Source organism: Hyla sarda, chromosome 2, assembly GCF_029499605.1.
Source record: "Hyla sarda isolate aHylSar1 chromosome 2, aHylSar1.hap1, whole genome shotgun sequence".
In the NCBI taxonomy this organism is placed as follows: Eukaryota; Metazoa; Chordata; class Amphibia; order Anura; family Hylidae; genus Hyla; species Hyla sarda.
In genome coordinates, this window is record NC_079190.1 from 348,336,962 (window position 1) to 348,357,630 (window position 20,669).

General features: G+C 42.6%; 1 protein-coding gene across 2 annotated transcripts in view; it reads right to left on the reverse strand.

Moving 5' to 3' along the window:
* Positions 1 to 15,670, reverse strand: part of LOC130356548 (zinc finger protein 565-like) — a 34,776-nt gene extending 19,106 nt beyond the window's left edge. The window contains exon 1 of one of the 2 annotated variants that reach the window (XM_056558236.1): positions 15,460 to 15,670. In XM_056558236.1, coding sequence (XP_056414211.1) covers positions 15,460 to 15,591 — 132 coding nt within the window. In that variant the 5' untranslated portion in view covers positions 15,592 to 15,670. Of the gene's footprint in view, positions 1 to 458; positions 709 to 15,459 lie in introns of those variants that run through there. The other variant, XM_056558237.1, reaches the window with a different exon arrangement.
* Positions 15,671 to 20,669: the final 4,999 nt, after the last annotated feature.

Sequence of the window (20,669 nt, forward strand, 5' to 3'; positions counted from 1 at the left end):
GTTGCCCAGTTGCCCATAGCAACCAATCAGATAGCTTCTTTCATTTTGCAGAGGCCATGTTAAAAATGAAAGAAGCGATCTGATTGGTTGCTATGGGCAACTTTCCTTTGTACAGGTTTTGATAAATCTCCCCCATTGTCACTGTACACATGGCAGCTATAGATCAGGAGCTGTCAGATAAGTGACAGCCCCCCCCCCCCTCTAGTCCCGGGCAGAGCGATTAGACAGGTGACCCTGCAGCCACAGAGGGGACATAAGTCAGGGCGGGATGACCATGCTTACAGGTCTCTGCAGCCCCTCTGTACTTGGGATCACACACTTGAAGCCCCCGTGTGACACAGGCCTAACCCTCCACTGTAGGGCAATGGAAACATAATAAGGCTCTATATACATTTTAGCATTCCTTATACAGTGCAATGACCATGGCCGGCCTCATGCACACCGCGGCGCTCTCCTACCTGACAGCCCTGTATCACTGACACACAGAGCGGCAGGATGACAGCTCCGCTGATGTTACTGGGCGCTAGGACCTTTCTTGACGTCATCACCATGTGATCAGTCACATGTTGGGGAGGAGTCAGCCTGAGCGTCCTTACTGTGTGAACTGCTCCTGGGAAGGGGTGTAGTTCATGTAGCAGAGCTGGATGTGTTCAGGCATGTAGCAGATTTGTATGTTCCTCTGTTTTCATCATGTAGTGTCCTGGCCTGGATCTGTCCAGTGTATATTAGTAGACTTCACTGTATTGACGAGATGAGTTTTTTGGCGGGAATATAAAAACCTGTAAAGGAATATGCCTGCATACATGTGGAACAGTATTTCCCAACCAGGGTGCCTCCAGCTGTTGCAAAACTACAACTCCCAGCATGCCCGGACAGCCAACGGCTGTCCGGGCATGCTGGGAGTTGTAGTTTTGCAACAGCTGGAGGCACCCTGGTTGGGAAACACTGATCTGGAATATAGACATGTATAAGGCTGCATTCACACCACGTTTTTGCAATACAGTTCCCGTATATATTTTCAATGTGAAAACCGTATGCCAAACGATGCATCCGGTTGCATCTGTTTTGCGTCTTGTACAGTTTTGTCAGTTTTTTTTCCTGTAACCAAAACCGTAGCCTATCACAGTTTTTGGTCAGATTGAAAATCCGTATACGTTTATTTTTTTTTTTAAACATGGGAGTCAATGGGAACCGTACAGAACCGTATGTGCGTACGGTTCCGTCCGGTTTGCACCATACGGTTTTTGACTTTGCACAGTTTTTTTTTCTTGGAATTTCAATTAAACAAGTGAAACTTTATTCATACTGGAGTGAAAAGTTAAAAACGTATACGTTTTTTTCTTTAAAAAAAAAATTAATGCAACCGGAGATCATTTTTCAAACTGTATAGGTTTTTAACCGTATACAGGTTAAAATTTGTACACACGTTTTGATGTTTTTACATTACGGGTGCCGGGAAAGGTGCAAACCAGGCTCTCCCATACCCCAGCCGGACCAGCGCTGAAATCCATTTACTTTAATGAGCCAACTGGAGTAAAACGGGGACTCCGGTCGGCTCATTTTTGACCCGTAGGCAGTTTCCTGACCGGACCTAAAACCGTAGTATACTACGGTTTTAGGTCCAGTCACAAAACTAGATACGGGTCAAAAATGAGCCAACCTGAGTCACCGTTTTACTCCAGTCGGCTCATTAAAGTAAATGGATTTCAGCACTGGTCCGGCTGGGGTATGGGAGAGCCCGGTTTGCACCTTCCCCAACCGGAACCGGCACCCGTAATGTAAAAACGAAGTGTGAATGCAGCCTTAGTCAGGTTTTGAGGAATCCGTATTTCATCAAAAACCTGATACGGGAACTGTCTTGCAAAAACGTGGTGTGAATGCAGCCTATGGCATGAAGCAGGACTTGGTGGGTAAGGCTATGTTCACAACGATAGGTTTCCTACATTTGGGGTGTAGGAACATCCACTGGGGCGTGGTGAAGGGTCCTGTGAAATAAAGGTAGTTTACTATGGGGAGATTTATCAAAACCTGGACAGAGGAAAAGTTGACCGTTTGCCCATAGCAACCAATCAGATTGTTTCTTTCATTTCAAAATAGGCCTCTAAAAACGGAAAGAAACAATCTGATTGGTTGCTATGGGCAACTAGTCAACTTTTCCTCTGCACAAATTTTGATAAATCTCCTAGGCCCAGATTTATCAAACTGTGTGAGAGAAAAAGTGGAGGGATTTTCCCCCAGCAACCAATCACAGCTCAGCTTTCACTTTACCAGAGCTCGTTAGCTGAGCTGTGATTGGTTGCTGGGGGAAATTCACTCTTTTTTTATCTCACACAGTTTGGGCCCTAGTGACTAGTGTTGAGCGCGAATATTCGAAATACGAATTTTTACCGCGAATATCAGCACTTTGCGATTTAGCAAGTATTGAGAATATAGTGATAAATATACGTAATGACAATATCGGCACTTCCAGTCAGTGGACACTGATCCCTCCCTTCTTTTAGGTGAAAGACATAATCGCACATGCACACTATGTGAATTTCATTACGAATGTTCGCATGAAAAGAAAAAAGAACGAGCATAGCAAATATGCGAATTTTGCGAATATAGAACAAATATTTGTCCATATATTCGCAAAATATGGTGAATTCGAATATGGCCTATGCCGCTCATCACTACTAGTGACTATGTTTTGTCCGCCTAAAGAGGAACTATAGTACTTAAAAATGTATCTCCTAGCCACAAGATAGGGAATGAGTGTCTGATCGCTGGGGGGTCCCAGTGGGTTGTTTAGTACTGGAACACCCCTTTAACCCCTTAAGGACCAAGGACGTACCGGTACGTCCTTGGTCCTGCTCTTCTGATATAACGCGGGGTTACACAGTAATCCCGCGTCATATCACGGCGGGCCCGGCGTCATAGTGAAGCCGGGACCCGCCTCTAATAGTGCGCAGCGCCGATCGCGGCTCCGCGCGCTATTAACCCTTTAGCCGCGCGCTCAGAGCTGAGCCGCGCGGCTAAAACCGAAAGTGAAAGTTCCCGGCTAGCTCAGTCGGGCTGTTCGGGATAGCCGCGGCTAATCGCGGCATCCCGAACAGCTGACAGGACAGCGGGAGGGCCCCTTCCTTCCTCCGATCGCCGAATGACTGCTCAGTGCCTGAGATCCAGGCATGAGCAGTCATCCGGCAGAATCGTTGATCACTGGTTTCTTATGAGAAACCAGTGATCAGCATAGAAGATCAGTGTGTGCAGTGTTATAGGTCCCTATGGGACCTATAACACTGCAAAAAAAAAGTGAATAAAGATCATTTAACTCCTCCCCTATTAAAAGTTTGAATCACCCCCCTTTTCCAATAAAAAAAAAAAACACAGTGTAAATAAAAATAAAAATAAATATATATGGTATCGCCGCGTGCGGAAATGTCCGAATTATAAAAATATATCATTAATTAAACCGCTTGGTCAATGGCGTGCGCGCAAAAAAATTCCAAAGTCCAAAATAGTGCATTTTTGGTCACTTTTTATATCATTTAAAAATGAATAAAAAGCGATCAATAAGTCCTATCAATACAAAAATGGTACTGTTAAAAACTTCAGATCACGGCGCAAAAAATGAGCCCTCATACTGCCCCATACACGGAAAAATAAAAAAGTTATAGGGGTCAGAAGATGACAATTTTAAACGTATTAATTTTCCTGCACGTAGTTATGATTTTTTCCAGAAGTCCGACAAAATCAAACCTATATAAGTAGGGTATCATTTTAATCGTATGGACCTACAGAATAAATATCAGGTGTCATTTTTACCGAAAAATGTACTACGTAGAAACGGAAGCCCCCAAAAGTTACAAAACAGCGTTTTTGTTTTAAATTTTGTCGCACAATGATTTTTTTTCCCGTTTCACCGTCGATTTTTGGGCAAAATGACTGACGTCATTACAAAGTAGAATTGGTGGCGCAAAAAATAAGCCATCATATGGATTTTTAGGTGCAAAATTTAAAGAGTTATGATTTTTTAAAGGCAAGGAGCAAAAAACGAAAATGCAAAAACGGAAAAAACCCCGGTCCTTAAGGGGTTAAAAACACCTCTATGGATATGTTTACACTGAGGAATTGAAGAGGAGTTGTTTCGGTCAAGAAAGTGTTGAAATCTGCCTTTTTTCTGCTTGCCGTGATATTGAAGCGGAATTGAAGCAGAAATTACACGCAGAGTTAAGGAGCAGCAGATGATGTTGGTGAGGAAGTTCCGCCATTTCCGCTTGAATTCCGCTTCAAACTGATTTCCTCAGGAAAAAAAAAAAGTCCAATTGACTTCAATGGGCTTTAATAAGCGGATTCCGCCTGAAGAATGAACATGTTCTGTCTTCGGGTGGAACAGAATTCAGCATCAGAAGCAGAAGCAGTGTTAACAGGGCAGTGGAAAAGTGTACTAACATTAACTGAACTTTTATTGTTGGATGATTTGAAGTAAATTCCTCTCAAATTCCACAGTGTGAACATACCCATAAAGGGGTACTCCGGCCCCAGGCAATCTTCTGCCTTATCTCCCGTTTCTTCGACTTGGAGCATGGGCGGAGCTTAACAACGTCATCGCTGCTGCTTCTCTGCTGGGTCCCACTTCTAGCAAACAGCAGCGGTGACGTCACTTAGCTCTGCCCATACTCCAGAAATTCATATTCCGATGTCCACAGAAAGAATGGACACGTCTATTCTTTCTACGGACTATGCAGGGAATTCATTGCTGTCTATGAGATGGAGCATTCCCAAGCGGTCCCAGCGTCATGCTGGCGCTCGCAGTTTTAAGAATGTCCGCACAGAGATTTTCCATGCAGACATTCTGGCATGTGAGAGTTTGGAATCTGATTGATCGTCTGTGCCAGATGTTGATAAGATAAAGACTACGTGAAACTGCGGCAAGGACTGGGCCATTTATTTTTTATTTTTGCACTTTAGTTTTTTCCTCCTCACCTTCTAAAAATCATAACACTTTCAATTTTCCACCTACAGACCCATATAAGGGCTTGTTTTTTGTGCCACCACCATATTTTACTTTGAATGACATCAATCCTTTTACCACAAAATCTACGGCAAATCCAGAAAAAAAAATATTTGTGGGGCAAAATAAAAAAAAATAAAAACTAAAAACGCCAACTTGTAACTTTCTAGGGCTTCCGTTTCTACGCAGTGCACTTTTCAGTAAAAATGACACCTTATCTTTATTTTGTAGGTCCATACTGTTACAAGGATACCCAATTTATGTAGGTTTTATTTTAATTTACTACCTAAAACAAATTATAACTACATGCCCCAAAATAAGTATGTCTAAAATTGTCATTTTTTGACCCCTATTGCGTTTAAATGTTTCCGTATACGGGGCTATATGAGGGCTCATTTTTGTTTTGATGGGACTTTTTGATTGCTTTTTATACATTTTTTAGGGAATACAAAGTGACCAACAATAAGCATTTTTGGGCTTTGGTATTTTTTTTACATAAACGCAATTGACCATGCAGTTTAATTAACATTATATTTTTAGAGTTCAGGCATTTGCACATGTGGCGATACCACATATGTTTATTTTTATTATGTTTACAAATTTTTAATACGGAATTTGGGAAAAGGGGGGTGATTCAAACTTTTAATATGGAAGGGGTTAATGGGTGTTTTTTAAATACTTTTATTAAACTCTTTTTTACACTTTATTAGTCCCCTTAGGGGACTTTTAGGAGGAATCATTAGATTCCTCATACAGATCAATGTAGTTCCTTAGAACTACGTTGATCTGTGTGCTCTGCGCTCAAATAATTCAGTTCAGCCAGGCTCTATCAATTACAGAGCGACAGCAGACATGGAAGGAAAGGTAAGCCCTCGGGCTACCTCAGAAGTGGATAGCTACCTCGCGATCCACCCCACATGACCACCAGGGACTGGTTAAAGGTCTCTTTAGATCTAAAGGGTTAATAGCCGGCCGTGGCGATCGCCGCAATTTGGCTATTAATGGCGGGCCCCCAACTACAGGAATAAGCAGGGGGTCAGCCGATATGGCGCGGGCTCAAGTCAGGAACCCAGGCCATACACTGGTTCCCATCTCAGGACGAGCTGAAATTAGCTCGTTACCTATATAAAAGGCTCCTGGTCGTCAGAAATCTTGCTATTGATAGGGGATCAAACACTTATTTCACTGAGTAAAATGCAAATCAATTCATAACGTATGTGAAATGTGGTTTTTTTGTTTGTTTTGTTTTTATTTAGTCTCTCACTGTTTAACTATAGACTAATCATTTCTTTGTCAGTGGGCAAACATAAAAATCAGCAGGGGATCCAGTCATTTTTTCCTTCTCTGTGTGGACGCTGCACTGTACGACTTCTCCCGTACCGCTGGCTGGGTTTCATTTTTAGTATCTGATGTTATTCTGAATGTTGGGACACTACACAGCATTGTTACTGTCTGTCTGTAAATGTATAGAATGTCCGCATTAAAGGGGTACTCCGGTGGAAAACTTTTTTTTTTTTCTCTTCAAATCATCTGCTGCCAGAAAGTTAAACAGATTTGTAAATTACTTCTATTAAAAAAGCTTAATCCTTCCAGGACTTATCAACTGATGTATACTACAGAGGAAATTCTTTTCTTTTTTAATTTCTTTTCTTTCTGTCCACAGTGTTCTCTGCTGACACCTCTGTTCATGTCAGGAACTGTCCGGAGCAGGAGAAAATCCCCATAGCAAACCTATACTGCTCTGGACAGTTCCTGACATGGACAGAGGTTTTTAGCAGAGAGCACTGTGTACAGACAGAAAAGAAATTCAAAAAAGAAAAAAAACTTCTTGTGGAGCATACAGCAGCTGATAAGTACTGGAAGGGTTAACATTTTTAAATAGAAGTAATTTACAAATCTGTTTAACTTTCTGGCACCAGTTGATTAAAAAAAAAAAAAAAAAAGTACCCCTTTAACCCCTTAAGGACCAGGCCATTTTACACCTTAAGGACCAGAGCGTTTTTTGCAATTCTGACCACTGTCACTTTAAACATTAATAACTCTGGAATGCTTTTACTTATCATTCTGATTCCGAGATTATTTTTCCGTGACATATTCTACTTTAACATAGTGGTAAAATTTTATGGTAACTTGCATCCTTTCTTGGTGAAAAATCCCCAAATTTGATGAAAAAATATGAAAATTTAGCATTTTTCTAACTTTGAAGCTCTCTGCTTGTAAGGAAAATGGATATTCCAAATAAATTTTTTTTGGTTCACATATACAATATGTCTACTTTATGTTTGCATCATAAAATTTATGAGTTTTTACTTTTGGAAGACACCAGAGGGCTTCAAAGTTCAGCAGCAATTTTGAAATTTATCACAAAATTTTCAAACTCACTATTTTTCAGTGACCAGTTCAGTTTTGAAGTGGATTTGAACGGTCTTCATATTAGAAATACCCCATAAATGACCCCGTTATAAAAACTGCACCCCCCAAAGTATTCAAAATGACATTCAGTAAGTGTTTTAACCCTTTAGGTGTTTCACAGGAATAGCAGCAAGTGAAGGAGAAAATTCTAAATCTTCTAAATCTTGAATTTTTGCAAGGGGTAAAAAGGAGAAAATTTTTACTTGTATTTGAAACACAATTTCTCTCGAGTAAGCACATACCTCATATGTCTAAGTTAATTGTTCGGCGGGCGCAGTAGAGGGCTCAGAAGGGAAGGAGCGACAAATGGTTTTTGGGGGGCATGTCACCTTTAGGAAGCCCCTATGGTGCCAGGACAGCAAAAAAAAAAAAAACACATGGCATACCATTTTGGAAACTAGACCCCTCGGGGAACGTAACAAGGGGTAAAGTGAACCTTAATACCCCACAGGTGATTCACGACTTTTGCATATGTTAAAAAAAACCCAATTTTTATTTACCTAAAATGCTTGGTTTCCCAAAAATTTTACATTTTTAAAAAGGGTAATAGCAGAAAATACCCCCCAAAATTTTTTAAGCCCAATTTCTCCCGATTCAGAAAACACCCCATACGGGGGTGAAAAATGCTCTGCTGGCGCACTACAGGTCCCAGAAGAGAAGGAGTCACATTTGGCTTTTTGAAAGCAAATTTTGCTCTGGGGGCATGCCGCATTTAGGAAGCCCCTATGGTGCCAGGACAGCAAAAAAAAAAAAAAACACATGGCATACCATTTTGGAAACTAGACCCCTCGGGGAACGTAACAAGGGGTAAAGTGAACCTTAATACCCCACAGGTGATTCACGACTTTTGCATATGTTAAAAAAAAACCAATTTTTATTTACCTAAAATGCTTGGTTTCCCAAAAATTTTACATTTTTAAAAAGGGTAATAGCAGAAAATACCCCCCAAAATTTTTTAAGCCCAATTTCTCCCGATTCAGAAAACACCCCATACGGGGGTGAAAAATGCTCTGCTGGCGCACTACAGGTCCCAGAAGAGAAGGAGTCACATTTGGCTTTTTGAAAGCAAATTTTGCTCTGGGGGCATGCCGCATTTAGGAAGCCCCTATGGTGCCAGGACAGCAAAAAAAAAAAAAAACACATGGCATACCATTTTGGAAACTAGACCCCTCGGGGAACGTAACAAGGGGTAAAGTGAACCTTAATACCCCACAGGTGATTCACGACTTTTGCATATGTTAAAAAAAAACCAATTTTTATTTACCTAAAATGCTTGGTTTCCCAAAAATTTTACATTTTTAAAAAGGGTAATAGCAGAAAATACCCCCCAAAATTTTTTAAGCCCAATTTCTCCCGATTCAGAAAACACCCCATACGGGGGTGAAAAATGCTCTGCTGGCGCACTACAGGTCCCAGAAGAGAAGGAGTCACATTTGGCTTTTTGAAAGCAAATTTTGCTCTGGGGGCATGCCGCATTTAGGAAGCCCCTATGGTGCCAGGACAGCAAAAAAAAAAACACATGGCATACCATTTTGGAAACTAGACCCCTCGGGGAACGTAACAAGGGGTAAAGTGAACCTTAATACCCCACAGGTGATTCACGACTTTTGCATATGTTAAAAAAACCCAATTTTTATTTACCTAAAATGCTTGGTTTCCCAAAAATTTTACATTTGTAAAAAGGGTAATAGCAGAAAATTCCCCCCAAAATTTGTAACACAATTTCTCCCGAGTACGGCGATACCCCATATGTGGCCCTAAACTGTTGCCTTGAAATACGACAGGGCTCCAAAGTGAGAGCGCCATGCGCATTTGAGGCCTAAATTAGGGACTTGCATAGGGGTGGACATAGGGGTATTCTACGCCAGTGATTCCCAAACAGGGTGCCTCCAGCTGTTGTAAAACTCCCAGCATGCCTGGACAGTCAGTGGCTATCTGGCAATACTGGGAGTAGTTGTTTTGCAACAGCTGGAGGCTCCATTTTGGAAACAGTGGCGTACCAGACGTTTTTCATTTTTTTGGGGGAGGGGAGGGGGGCTGTGTAGGGGTATGTGTATATGTAGTGTTTTTTACTTTTTATATTATTGTGTGTTAGTGTAGTGTAGTGTTTTTAGGGTACAGTCACACGGGCGGGGGTTCACAGTAGTTTCTCGCTGGCAGTTTGAGTTGCGGCAGAAAATTTTGCCGCAGCTCAAACTTGCAGCCGGATACTTACTGTAAACCTCCGCCCATGTGAGTGTACCCTGTACGTTCACATTGGGGGGGGGGGGGGGGGGGGGGAGAAACATCCAGCTGTTGCAAAACTACAACTCCCAGAATGTACGGTCTATCAGTGCATACTGGGAGTTGTAGTTTTGCAACAGCTGGAGGCACACTGGTTGTGAAACACTAAGTTTGGTAACAAATTCAGTGTTTTGCAACCAGTGTGCCTTCAGCTGTTGCAAAAGCTACAACCCCCAGCATGTACGGACAGCGGAAGGGCATGCTGGGTCTTGTAGTTATGCAACAGCTGGAGGCATACTACTTTGGCTGGGGATTGTAGTTATGCAACAGCTGGAGACACACTGGTTTGCTACTTAACTCAGTGTTTCACAACCAGTGTGCCTTCAGCTGTTGCAAAAATACAACTCTCAGCAGTCACCGACAGCCAACGGGCATGCTGGGAGTTGTAGTTATGCAACCAGCAGATGCACCACTACAACTCCCAGCATGCACTTTAGCTGTTTGTGCAAGCTGGGAGTTGTAGTTATACAACAGCTGAAGGTACACTTTTCCATAGAAAAAATGTGCCTTCAGCTGTTGCAAAACTACAGCTCCCAGCATGCCCTTTTTGCATGCTGGGAGCTGTTGCTAAGCAACAGCAGGAGGCTGTCACTCACCTCCTACCGCTGCTCCACGCTGCAGGTCAGTCCCTCGCCGCCGCTCCTCCTGGGGCCCCGATCCCAACATTGACGCCAGGGATTGGGGTCCCCAGCTCCCGGGGTCTTTTTCCCGCTCACGTCCTCCGGAAGAGGGGCGGAACGGGTTGCGGAAGTGATACCCGCAGTAGGTGCCCTGATTGGTCGGCCGGTAAACCGGCCGACCAATCAGGCGATCGTGAGATGGCACGTCAGAGACGGCCCCGATCAGCCAGTAATTCCGGGTCACTGGAGACCCGATTGACCCGGAATCCGCCGCAGATCGCTGGGCTGAATTGTCCAGGGGGGTAATCATGACCCCCCTGGGTGATATGCCGCGATGCCTGCTGAACGATTTCAGCAGACATCGGGCTCCGGCTAGCGGCGGGGGGGCGGGAATGGACAGGACGTACTCCTACGTCCTTTGTCCTTAAGGACTCGGAAACGGGGGCGTAGGAGTATGTCCATTGTCCTTAAGGGGTTAACACCAATACAAGTAAACCTTGAAAGACCAGGCCGCGTGGTAGGACCCGGAAGGAGAGGAGCGCCATTTGGCTTTCAGGGCATCATTTTAGGCCGAATGGATTATAGGCCGCACTTCATGCCTGCAAAGGGTTTTAGCTGCCAGAACCATAAAGAACCCAGTACTTTGAGTCATTTTTGTGCGGCAGTAATGGTAACAAAGCCAGTGGACTAATTTAAATTCTCTTTTTTTCCCCCACAAATGCATCATTTGTGGGACATATTTTTTTGTGCATGGCAACTGAAATGTAGAAAATGCGCCCCATATTTTATTATGCTGTTCGTCCCGTATTCGGTAATACCCCCGCTTAGGCCATATTTGGTTGTTTGGCCACATGGTGAGACCCAAAAGGAGAGGAGCACCATTTGGCTTTCAGAATATCATTATACAAATTATAGGGCGTACTTCATCTTGCAAAGCATTCTAGCTGTCAGAACAATACCGCACCCCCAGATGTGACCCAATTTTCGAAACTACACCCCCTAAAGTATTCACCTAGGGCAAAAGTAAGTACGTTGAGCCCTTATTGTGTGGCTTTAATTATTTCAAAGTCAGTGGAAAAGATAGCAATTAGCTTTTTTTCCCACAAATTATTTGTGGGACATCATTTGGGTAAGCCGCTTTTGAAATGGAGGAAATGCGCCCATATTTTATCACGCTGTTCGTCCTGGGCTGGGCAGTACCCCCACTCTGCCATATCTGGTTGCCTGACCGACTGGTAGGACCAAGAAGGAGAGGAGCCCCCTTTGGCTTTTAGGGCATCATTATATGAATTATAGACCCCACCCATTGCCTGCAAAGGATCAGAGCTGTCAGAACAATACCGCACATGCTGCGAATGTGCGCCGTGTGATCCAACACATTATGCATTAACATTTTTTATTATATTTATTTAATAAATGTATTTGGAATTTTTTTTTTTTTTTACACTTTTATTTTATATTATTTTTTTACACTTATATTTAATCCTTTGGAATATTTAGTATTCCAAAGCATTGCAGTTATATGCTGCCTGCCAGTTTTACACTGGCAGGCACCATATCAGGACAGGACAGGCAATAACCGAGGCAGACCTGGGGGTCCTTGTAAAGGTAACTAGCAGCACCCCCGCGATCGTTGTGGGGTGCAACAGGAGAGAGAGGGAGTCCCCTCCCTCAGTCAAAACTCCTTACAGCTCACGGTCATTTCCGATCTCGGCTGTAAGGGTTAAACTGCTGGTACCAAAGTTTACTTCGGTTCCAGCAGTGTGGCAGGCCCCCGCCTTCCGGGGATCACACACAGCACCCCGCGATCGAGCTGCGGAGTGCTGTAGGGAAGACAGAGGGAGCTCCCTCCCACTGTCAAAACTCTCACAGCCCGCGGTCACTTCCAAACGCGGCTATAAGGGTTAAACTGCCGGGACCGAAGCTTACTTCGGTCCCGGCAGTGCGGCAGGGTCCCGGCTGTGTGTTACAGCTGAGTCCCTGCCGCGATCTCGTGGGTGCACTGGGCAGTATCCACGAGAACCATGGATGTGTATACTCATCCTGCTGCTGGAACGTGCATCCTGCCTGTATACACGTCCATGGTCGTTAATGTGTTAAGGCCAAAATGGGCTGTGTCTTTAAAGGAGATATCCGATAAAAATAAACTGATCCGATGATGCCTGAGTGCTGTACTCAGTGCTCCAATAGAAATGTATGTCGCGAGTGCCGCCTGCAGTAGGCGCTCCCCACTGAGCACTGGGTCCCGTCCCAGCGATTGTTGGGGGTCCCAGGGCTTGGATCCCCCGCGATCACCGGGGCGGGACCCGGCGCTCAGAGAGGAGCGTGTGCTGTAGGCGGCACTCGGGCATCATCGGCGCTCCCATAGAAATTAATAGAGGGCATGTTGTCTTTTCAGAGAGAGCAGGGGTCCCGTCCCGGAGATCACGGGGGTCCCAGTGCTCAGACCCCCGCAATTAGCTACTTATCCCCTATCCATATAAGTTTACTTTCTCCGGAGTTCTCCTTTAAGGGGTTATATATGTCAGGCCAAAGTGTAAATATGGAAAGATATACTCTAAACCTTATATGATGGTATAATATCACAGGGGTATGCCACTCAAATGCAAGTTGTTTAAATGCAGGGCTAACACACTGTGACCACAAGGTGGCAGTGTGTGCACATGAAATAATCTAAAAGATTATACAGAAGATGACTTGATAATAAGTGGAGGGTGAGTCTGGTGTGGTATGGCAACCTGAATTGTACTCTCTTACTCAGCCTTTAGGTCTTTTAGAATTTCTCGATGCTCATTGGAATGTATAAATCATTCATGTATACCTGGTGATTTCTCTCAGCTGCATGCATAAACATTGAAAATCTATATATATTCTCAGCAAAGTCTGATGAAACACTAATAAACTTATAGTATAGTAGTAGTATTAGTATTTATAGTAGTATAGTAGTATAGTATTAGAATACCGTATTTAGAATTTATTGTCAAGTAATCTTCTGTATTATCATTTACACCATTTAATGACCACACGCTGCCACCTTGTGGCCATAGTGTGTTAGACCTGAATTTTAACAACTTGCCTTGTATGCAGAGTGGTATACCTCTGTGATATTTTACCATCTAGTAAGGTTTAGAGTATATCTTTCCATGTATACATACACTATGACCCGGCTTATTTAATTTTTTTGCATTATATTTAGGGTTGCAGCTAACAGTTTGATTGAACCAGCAAAATGACACACAAAGTATTTTTTGGGGTTTAACTTTAATAACTATGTACATTATGCAAATAAAACAAGTTAAAAACATCATAAAAAAAAGTTAGAGTAAGAGAACAAACAAACAAACTTCAAACACATCTACAAGGTGTGCAAAGCAGAGCCATGACAAATCCTCGTGCCTTTTGGTTAGCCATGCAGAAGCCAGTGCCACATTAGTCCATTGTCCATATAGTCAATGTGGTGGCAGCAGGACTGCAGGAAGTACGAGGAGGCTTTCCAGAATGTGAAGGATACCATCAGGGTAGCAATTTGCTACTAGCAAACATCCTGGAGGAGAAGCATGGAGGGTCCAGTATCCACTGCCCTGGCCACACTTTGCAGCTGGTTATAATGGTGCATTGAAGAATCGTGGAATTGAAATAAACAATCAAGTTGAAGGAGAAGCAGATGGAGATGGGTACAGTGGAACATAAACCGCCGCAAGATGTCAGCACCAGATGGAACAGCACTTTGACAGACTCCTTGATAAAATGTGGCCATTAAAGGGGTACTCCCCTGCTCAGCGTTTGGAACAAACTATTCCGAACGCTGGAGCCGGCAGAAGAAATTCATGATGTCAATGCCTTGCTGCCTTATGGCGTCACGTCCCGCCCCCTCAATGCAAGTCTATGGGAGGGGGCGTGACGGCCGTCACAAGCTCCCCGTGCCGGCTCCAGCGTTCGGAACAGTTTGTTCCAAAAGCTGAGCAGTGTTTAGCCCTTTAACTGTAACCCTGTCAGACCCATCAGAACCTAAAGCCAGAAAAATGGAGTGTTTTGAGGCACCTTCTTCTGTGGGGTACAGTGAGTCTGTATCTTTTGAATATTTGGCCACAAAGTGCTTCCTATCCACTGCAACCAACCAGCAGATGGAGTGATATCCTTCCAGAACAAGTCCATGATCCTCTCATTATTTCCGCTGCGCTGGACCCAAGATTTAGAAAATTTAAGTACATTTTTAAATGATAAATGTGCAGGCAAAAGTCAAGACAGAGCTGCTTGTTCTAAGAAATGAGATCACGGAGGTGCAGCAGAAAACCACTTCACTTGCAGTTTCTAGTTGTAGCCAATTCTTTTTTCTCTTTTTTTTTTTTTTTTTTCTAGCACCAAAAAGGGAAAAAAAATGAAATCCATCTTTTTTTTTTACACTGCAGCCATAAACATTTGCATATACTTGCTATCTACTTCTACCAGCCATAGTATAGGCCCTATGTGGCACAATTTCCCTTTAAATCAACTTGTCATTAAACATAGCTTCATGTGTGATACTATCTGCAGATATGAGCTATCTCAGCCTGATATTATATATATTACTTACTGCTGAGCTAGTGTATTTCAGCCGAATGTGTAATACTGTCTGCAGATCTGTGGTATTGTAAGCAAAAAACCCTATAAAGGCACTAAGTCATAAAAGACCACAGGCCAAATCAATATAGTCACCAAACACAGAGGCCAAAATGTGGTATAAAAAGTAACAATTCTTTATTAGTCATGTTAAAAACATAATTAGATCAAAAAATGTTAAAAAAGACAGAATACACATACAAATAGAACAAGAGGTGAATATATCATGGACTAAATAAAGCGCATAAGTGTGCAAGGAGTAGGTGTCACCATAGTAATGGGACACTTATAGTGTGCAGGTACTACAGAGGTCAGGCACACCATGTACAAATGTTTGTACCATAAAAATTGGTAAAATTTATGCAACAAATAACAGGCTGAAAGGGAGAAAAAAAAAAGCATTAGAATGAACAAGTTAGGCAATGCACCCAAATACCAGATACCTCACCTCACCCCAAACGCGTTTTAGCTGATATGCTTTCTCAAGGGGCGTGTCTCAATATCGGGAACAGCAACCTTATATATCCTAAGCCAGCCAATCAGAGAAGTTACCTGTATCGCATATCCTGCTCGATATAAGCCCCGCTTCCTAGTTAGTATATTGCTGGAAGTATTCCTGGTGTGGTGTAGTGACGTACATCTCATGCGCAGGATGCAAACGAGGTCTCGCGATGTGCGAGACATTCCCCGGCATGAGCGCTCGGCATCTGCGCTCAGCCGTGGATGTGCGCACACTCGCGTCTAGTGCATGACGTCAACAGGTCACGCGGGAGATCACATGATCGCCGGGGATTGTATGAGTGTGTTGCTAAGTAACGCTCAGCACAATAGAAAGCTGCAAACAGATACACCACGGTGTAAAGACAGTGCTGAGATAGTGATGGTGAAAAAGAAAGAGGAAGAACACTCACCCACCACCAGTAGTTGAAACACAGCAATGAAGACCTATAATGAAAAAATATAATTAATATTCAAAATACAATTCAATAATACTTGTGAATGTAATTATTAAGAGTGAATGTGTATGATCCGATAGACTGAATGTGAACGGAAATAATGAAGGGACTGGTTAGGGAAGATGGATGAATGAACAATATGAAAAAAGTGAGTGATTAATGCTAGTAGTGACAAAAGATTATAATATAAAAAAAACTGCAAAAAGAATAAAATGGAGTGAAGTGAGATATGCATCAATAAATAAATGAAAAATGTATGTTAAAAGTGATGGTGACATAGTGACAATGTGAAATTAAGGAAAAATTGCCAAAAAATTTTTGATGTGCTAAGTGTGCGAAAAGGGAATGTGATGAAAAAATATATCCTGATATACCATAGGGAATATCACGGTCAATCAAATAGCAGCTGAAATGTAAAGTGCTGGGTGCATATACAAGCATGAAAAATAAACATAAAATGAATCATGGGTCTGTGCATATAAAATTCAAAGTGTGCGGCAAAACTGCCCAAATATGCTAAAAAGGCATAAAGACAAACCCATAAATACATTAATAGATGTGATAAGCAATGTCACTAAATGTGGTAGATATATATAGTGCATGGCCGCACCTGTGCAACACATAATCAGAAAGGTCTAAACAACGGGAGAGAATGGTGGCAGATCATTCAAATCTTGCGATCATTGGCTAGGAGGATAAAAAGAGAAGAAAAAAAAGAAGAAAAGACAGAATTAAAATCACATAAAATAAAATATAAATAAAACCCAAAGCCCTAGGAACACTAGGGCTGAGACACTGGACCAAGAAAAACTGTTATGCAGTATAACTACCCATAACTTAATGAATCACTGCCTATAGAAACGGTACAAAACTCGCATGGTCATTCAGACCTTTCGGATGAAGCATCTTAAGACAATATATCCATCTCGTCTCTAATTGTGCCAATTGATTTTTCCACTCGCCCCCTCTGGTACCCAAGAAGACTCGATCAATCCCCCTTACCAGAAATCCCTGGGAGTTGCAATCGTGGTGTGACTTGAAATGGCGTGGTATTGTTGTTAATCTTGTGGGGTCCGATTTAATCTCTTGCTGCAAGGATGCCCAATACGTGTTCCCTTGTTCTTCTTTTAAGCTCTCGAGATGTCATGCCTATATAAATGAAACCACATGGGCAGGTAGCGTGATATATGATCCCTGTAGTATTACATGATATTTCATGGGTAATTAAAAAAATGCGTGAACCCTCAGAATTGGTAAACTCATCTGTGTTAGCCACATTGGGGCAAACTACGCATCTGCCACATGGGTGACATCCCCATTTTTTTTTTTTAGGGGGAAAAAATGGCACAGATTTATTGTCCTTGTAATGACTCCTTACCAAAATATCTCTGAGGTTGGGAGTTCTACAGAAAGTAATAGCCGGATTTTCAGGTAGATACAATTGTAAAATTGGGTCGAGTGTTAGAATCTTCGAATATTTTGCCAAAATCTCGCGAACCTGGGGAATTTGATTGTGATATGAGAGAATGAGCCTCACCTGGTCGTCTTTACTTTTTTTCTTCTCTTTGGGCTTCAGCAGGACTTCTCGTTTAGTATGTTTCGCTCTGAGATAGGCTCTTCTGATCCATCTCTCTTGGTAACCACGTTCGCGGAATCGATCCCATAGCTCCATTGCTTGTGTTTCAAATGCCTCATCTGTGGAACAAATCCTCTTTAGTCTCAGGAATTGCCCCATTGGGATCCCTTTTTTTGAGACTATGTGGGTGGGATGATTGAGCGTGCAATAGAGAATTTGTTGCTGTGGGTTTTCTAAAGAGATCAGATTGCACATATCCATCACCATCGACAGAGAAGAATATATCAAGAAAATCCATGTTATGTCGACCTTGTATGTTAGCTTGATGTTCACGTTGTTGTGGTTCAATTAATTCATAAACATAGATAGATCAACTTGTGAGCCTCTCCAGACGAAGTTCACGTCGTCAATATAACGTGCCCACATTTCAACCCTGTCAATAAAAGGGGGTGGATTTATGAGAAAAATATCCCTTTCCCATGCACCAAGAAATAAATTTGCATATGCAGGTGCACAAGCCGCACCCATTGCGGTGCCTTGCACCTGCAAGTAATATTTCTCTTTAAAGGTGAAGAAGTTATGAGTAAGGGCAAATCTCAGGAGTTGTAAAAGAAACTCACCTTTATCTTCATCAAATCCAGACATCATTAGAAATATTTGCACCGCTTTGAGTCCATCTTCATGGCGAATGGAAGTGTACAATGATTCAACATCACAGGTTACTATCCACATATCATCATCTAGATGTACAGATTCCATTCGTCGGAGCGCATCTGTGGTATCCTTTAAAAAAGATGGTATAGTCTCTTTTTAAAATTGTGATCAAGTAATTTACAGATGGGTTCACATAAACTATTTCAACCAGAAACAATTGGCCTACCCGTGGGTGTAGTTGACTGCTTATGAACTTTGGGTAGAAGGTATAGGGTCGCAATGGGTGGATTATCAATCATGAGGCAATTCTTCTCTTTGGTCGTGATAGTCCCATTAAGTACTGCCTGCGTTAGAGGAGTAGAGTTCCCCCTTAAATTTTATTAGCGGGTTGAAGGCGTTGGTAGCATTTGGTGTGTCTCAGTTGTCTAAATGCTTCTTTCTCGTATAGAAGAGATGGCCAAATAACAATATTGCCCCCCTTATTGGAGGGCTTGATCACTACCTCCTTAAGGCCTTTAAGTTGATCAATTGCTTCTTTTTCAGCCTTTGAACAGTTGTAAAATAGCCCAACTGGAGAAAGTGACTCCAGATCATTTGCCACCAATTGTATAAACAAGTCAACATTAGTAAAGATAGATGTAGGGGGAAACTTACGAGATCTAGGTGAAAGAGATTTTGGAAACCACTCATCCTTTGTGCCATCATGTTCATCTGTAAGATCCTCCAACGCCTGTAGGGCCACCATCTCCTCCCTTGTTGTGCAAAATGTCGCATTGGATTGGTTTTTATATCATAATCTTTTGTCACTACTAGCATTAATCACTCACTTTTTTCATATTGTTCATTCATCCATCTTCCCTAACCAGTCCCTTCATTATTTCCGTTCACATTCAGTCTATCGGATCATACACATTCACTCTTAATAATTACATTCACAAGTATTATTGAATTGTATTTTGAATATTAATTATATTTTTTCATTATATGTCTTAATTCCTGTGTTTCAACTACTGGTGGTTGGGTGAGTGTTCTTCCTCTTTCTTTTTCACCATCACTATCCCAGCACTGTCTTTACACCGTGGTGTATCTGTTTGCAGCTTTCTATTGTGCTGAGCGTTACTTAGCAACACACTCATACAATCCCCGGCGATCATGTGATCTCCCACGTGACCTGTTGACGTCATGCACTAGACGCGAGTGTGCGCACATCCACGGCTGAGCACAGATTACGAGCGCTCATGCCGGGGAATGTCTCACACATCGCGAGACCTCGTTTGCATCCTGCGCATGAGATGTACGTCACTACACCACACCAGGAATACTTCCAGCAATATACTAACTAGGAAGCGGGGCTTATATCGAGCAGGATATGCGATACAGGTAACTTCTCGGATTGGCTGGCTTAGGATACATAAGGTTGCTGTTCCCGATATTGAGACACGCCCCTTGAGAAAGCATATCAGCGAAAGCGCGTTCGGGGTGAGGTGAGGTGAGGTATCTGGTATATGTGTGCATGGCCTAACTTGTTCATTCTAATGCTTTTTTTTTCTCCCTTTCAGCCTGTTATTTGTTGCATAAATTTTACCCATTTTTATGGTACAAACATTTGTACATGGTGTGCCTGACCTCTGTAGTACCTGCACACTATAAGTGTCCCATTACTATGGTGACACCTACTCCTTGCACACTTATGCACTTTATTTAGTCCATGATATACTCACCTCTTGTTCTATTTGTATGTGTATTCTGTCTTTTTTACAATTTTTTGATCTAATTATGTTTTTAACATATGACTAATAAAGAATTGTTACTGTTTATACCACATTTTGGCCTCTGTGTTTGGTGACTAGATCTGTGGTATTGCAGACTGATGTCGTAATGTGTTTTACCCCAGATCTGACAGACAGTATCACACATCAAGCTCAGATACCCCAGAGAGCTGCACAGTACCAGTGTCATCAGGCTGAGATACCCTGTCACAGAGCATTGCACCCTAGTGTCTGTAGTACTACCGCCATGTGTAGAGCAGTTTGTATGTACTACATAGTTACACACTGCTATACACATAGGGGTATGTGCAGAGCATTGCACCTTAGTGTCTGTACTACAGACACTAGGGTGCAATGCTCTGCACATACCCCTATGACAATATGAATGCGGCAGTAACAGTGGCTGCATGAGCCCTGAGCAGGGCGCATTATACAGTAGGATCCTGGCTTACGGGTGGCAGCAGTACGGGTGAGGTCCTCCAGGGCAGGCTGAAGCTCCACAGAAAATGGAGGCATGATGAGTGCATCCATAGGCGGAAGAAGAGAGCACAGCGGCAGCTCGTGATTGGTGGGTCAGTGAAGGATGGGTCAGTGGAGGGTGGCACTAGGAATTGGCTTCGGCAGTACGGTATAGCACCTGACTTCACGCTCCCATGAGCAGCAGCCTCATGACCTCAGGCGCCCCGGACGAACGAATCCCATTATCGAATTTTATCGATTTCATTGAATAATTGTTGCAGCCCTAATTGTATTATACCCAGACACCTGTTTTTCTCTGCTTTTATGCTTCCATAAAATGATATATTT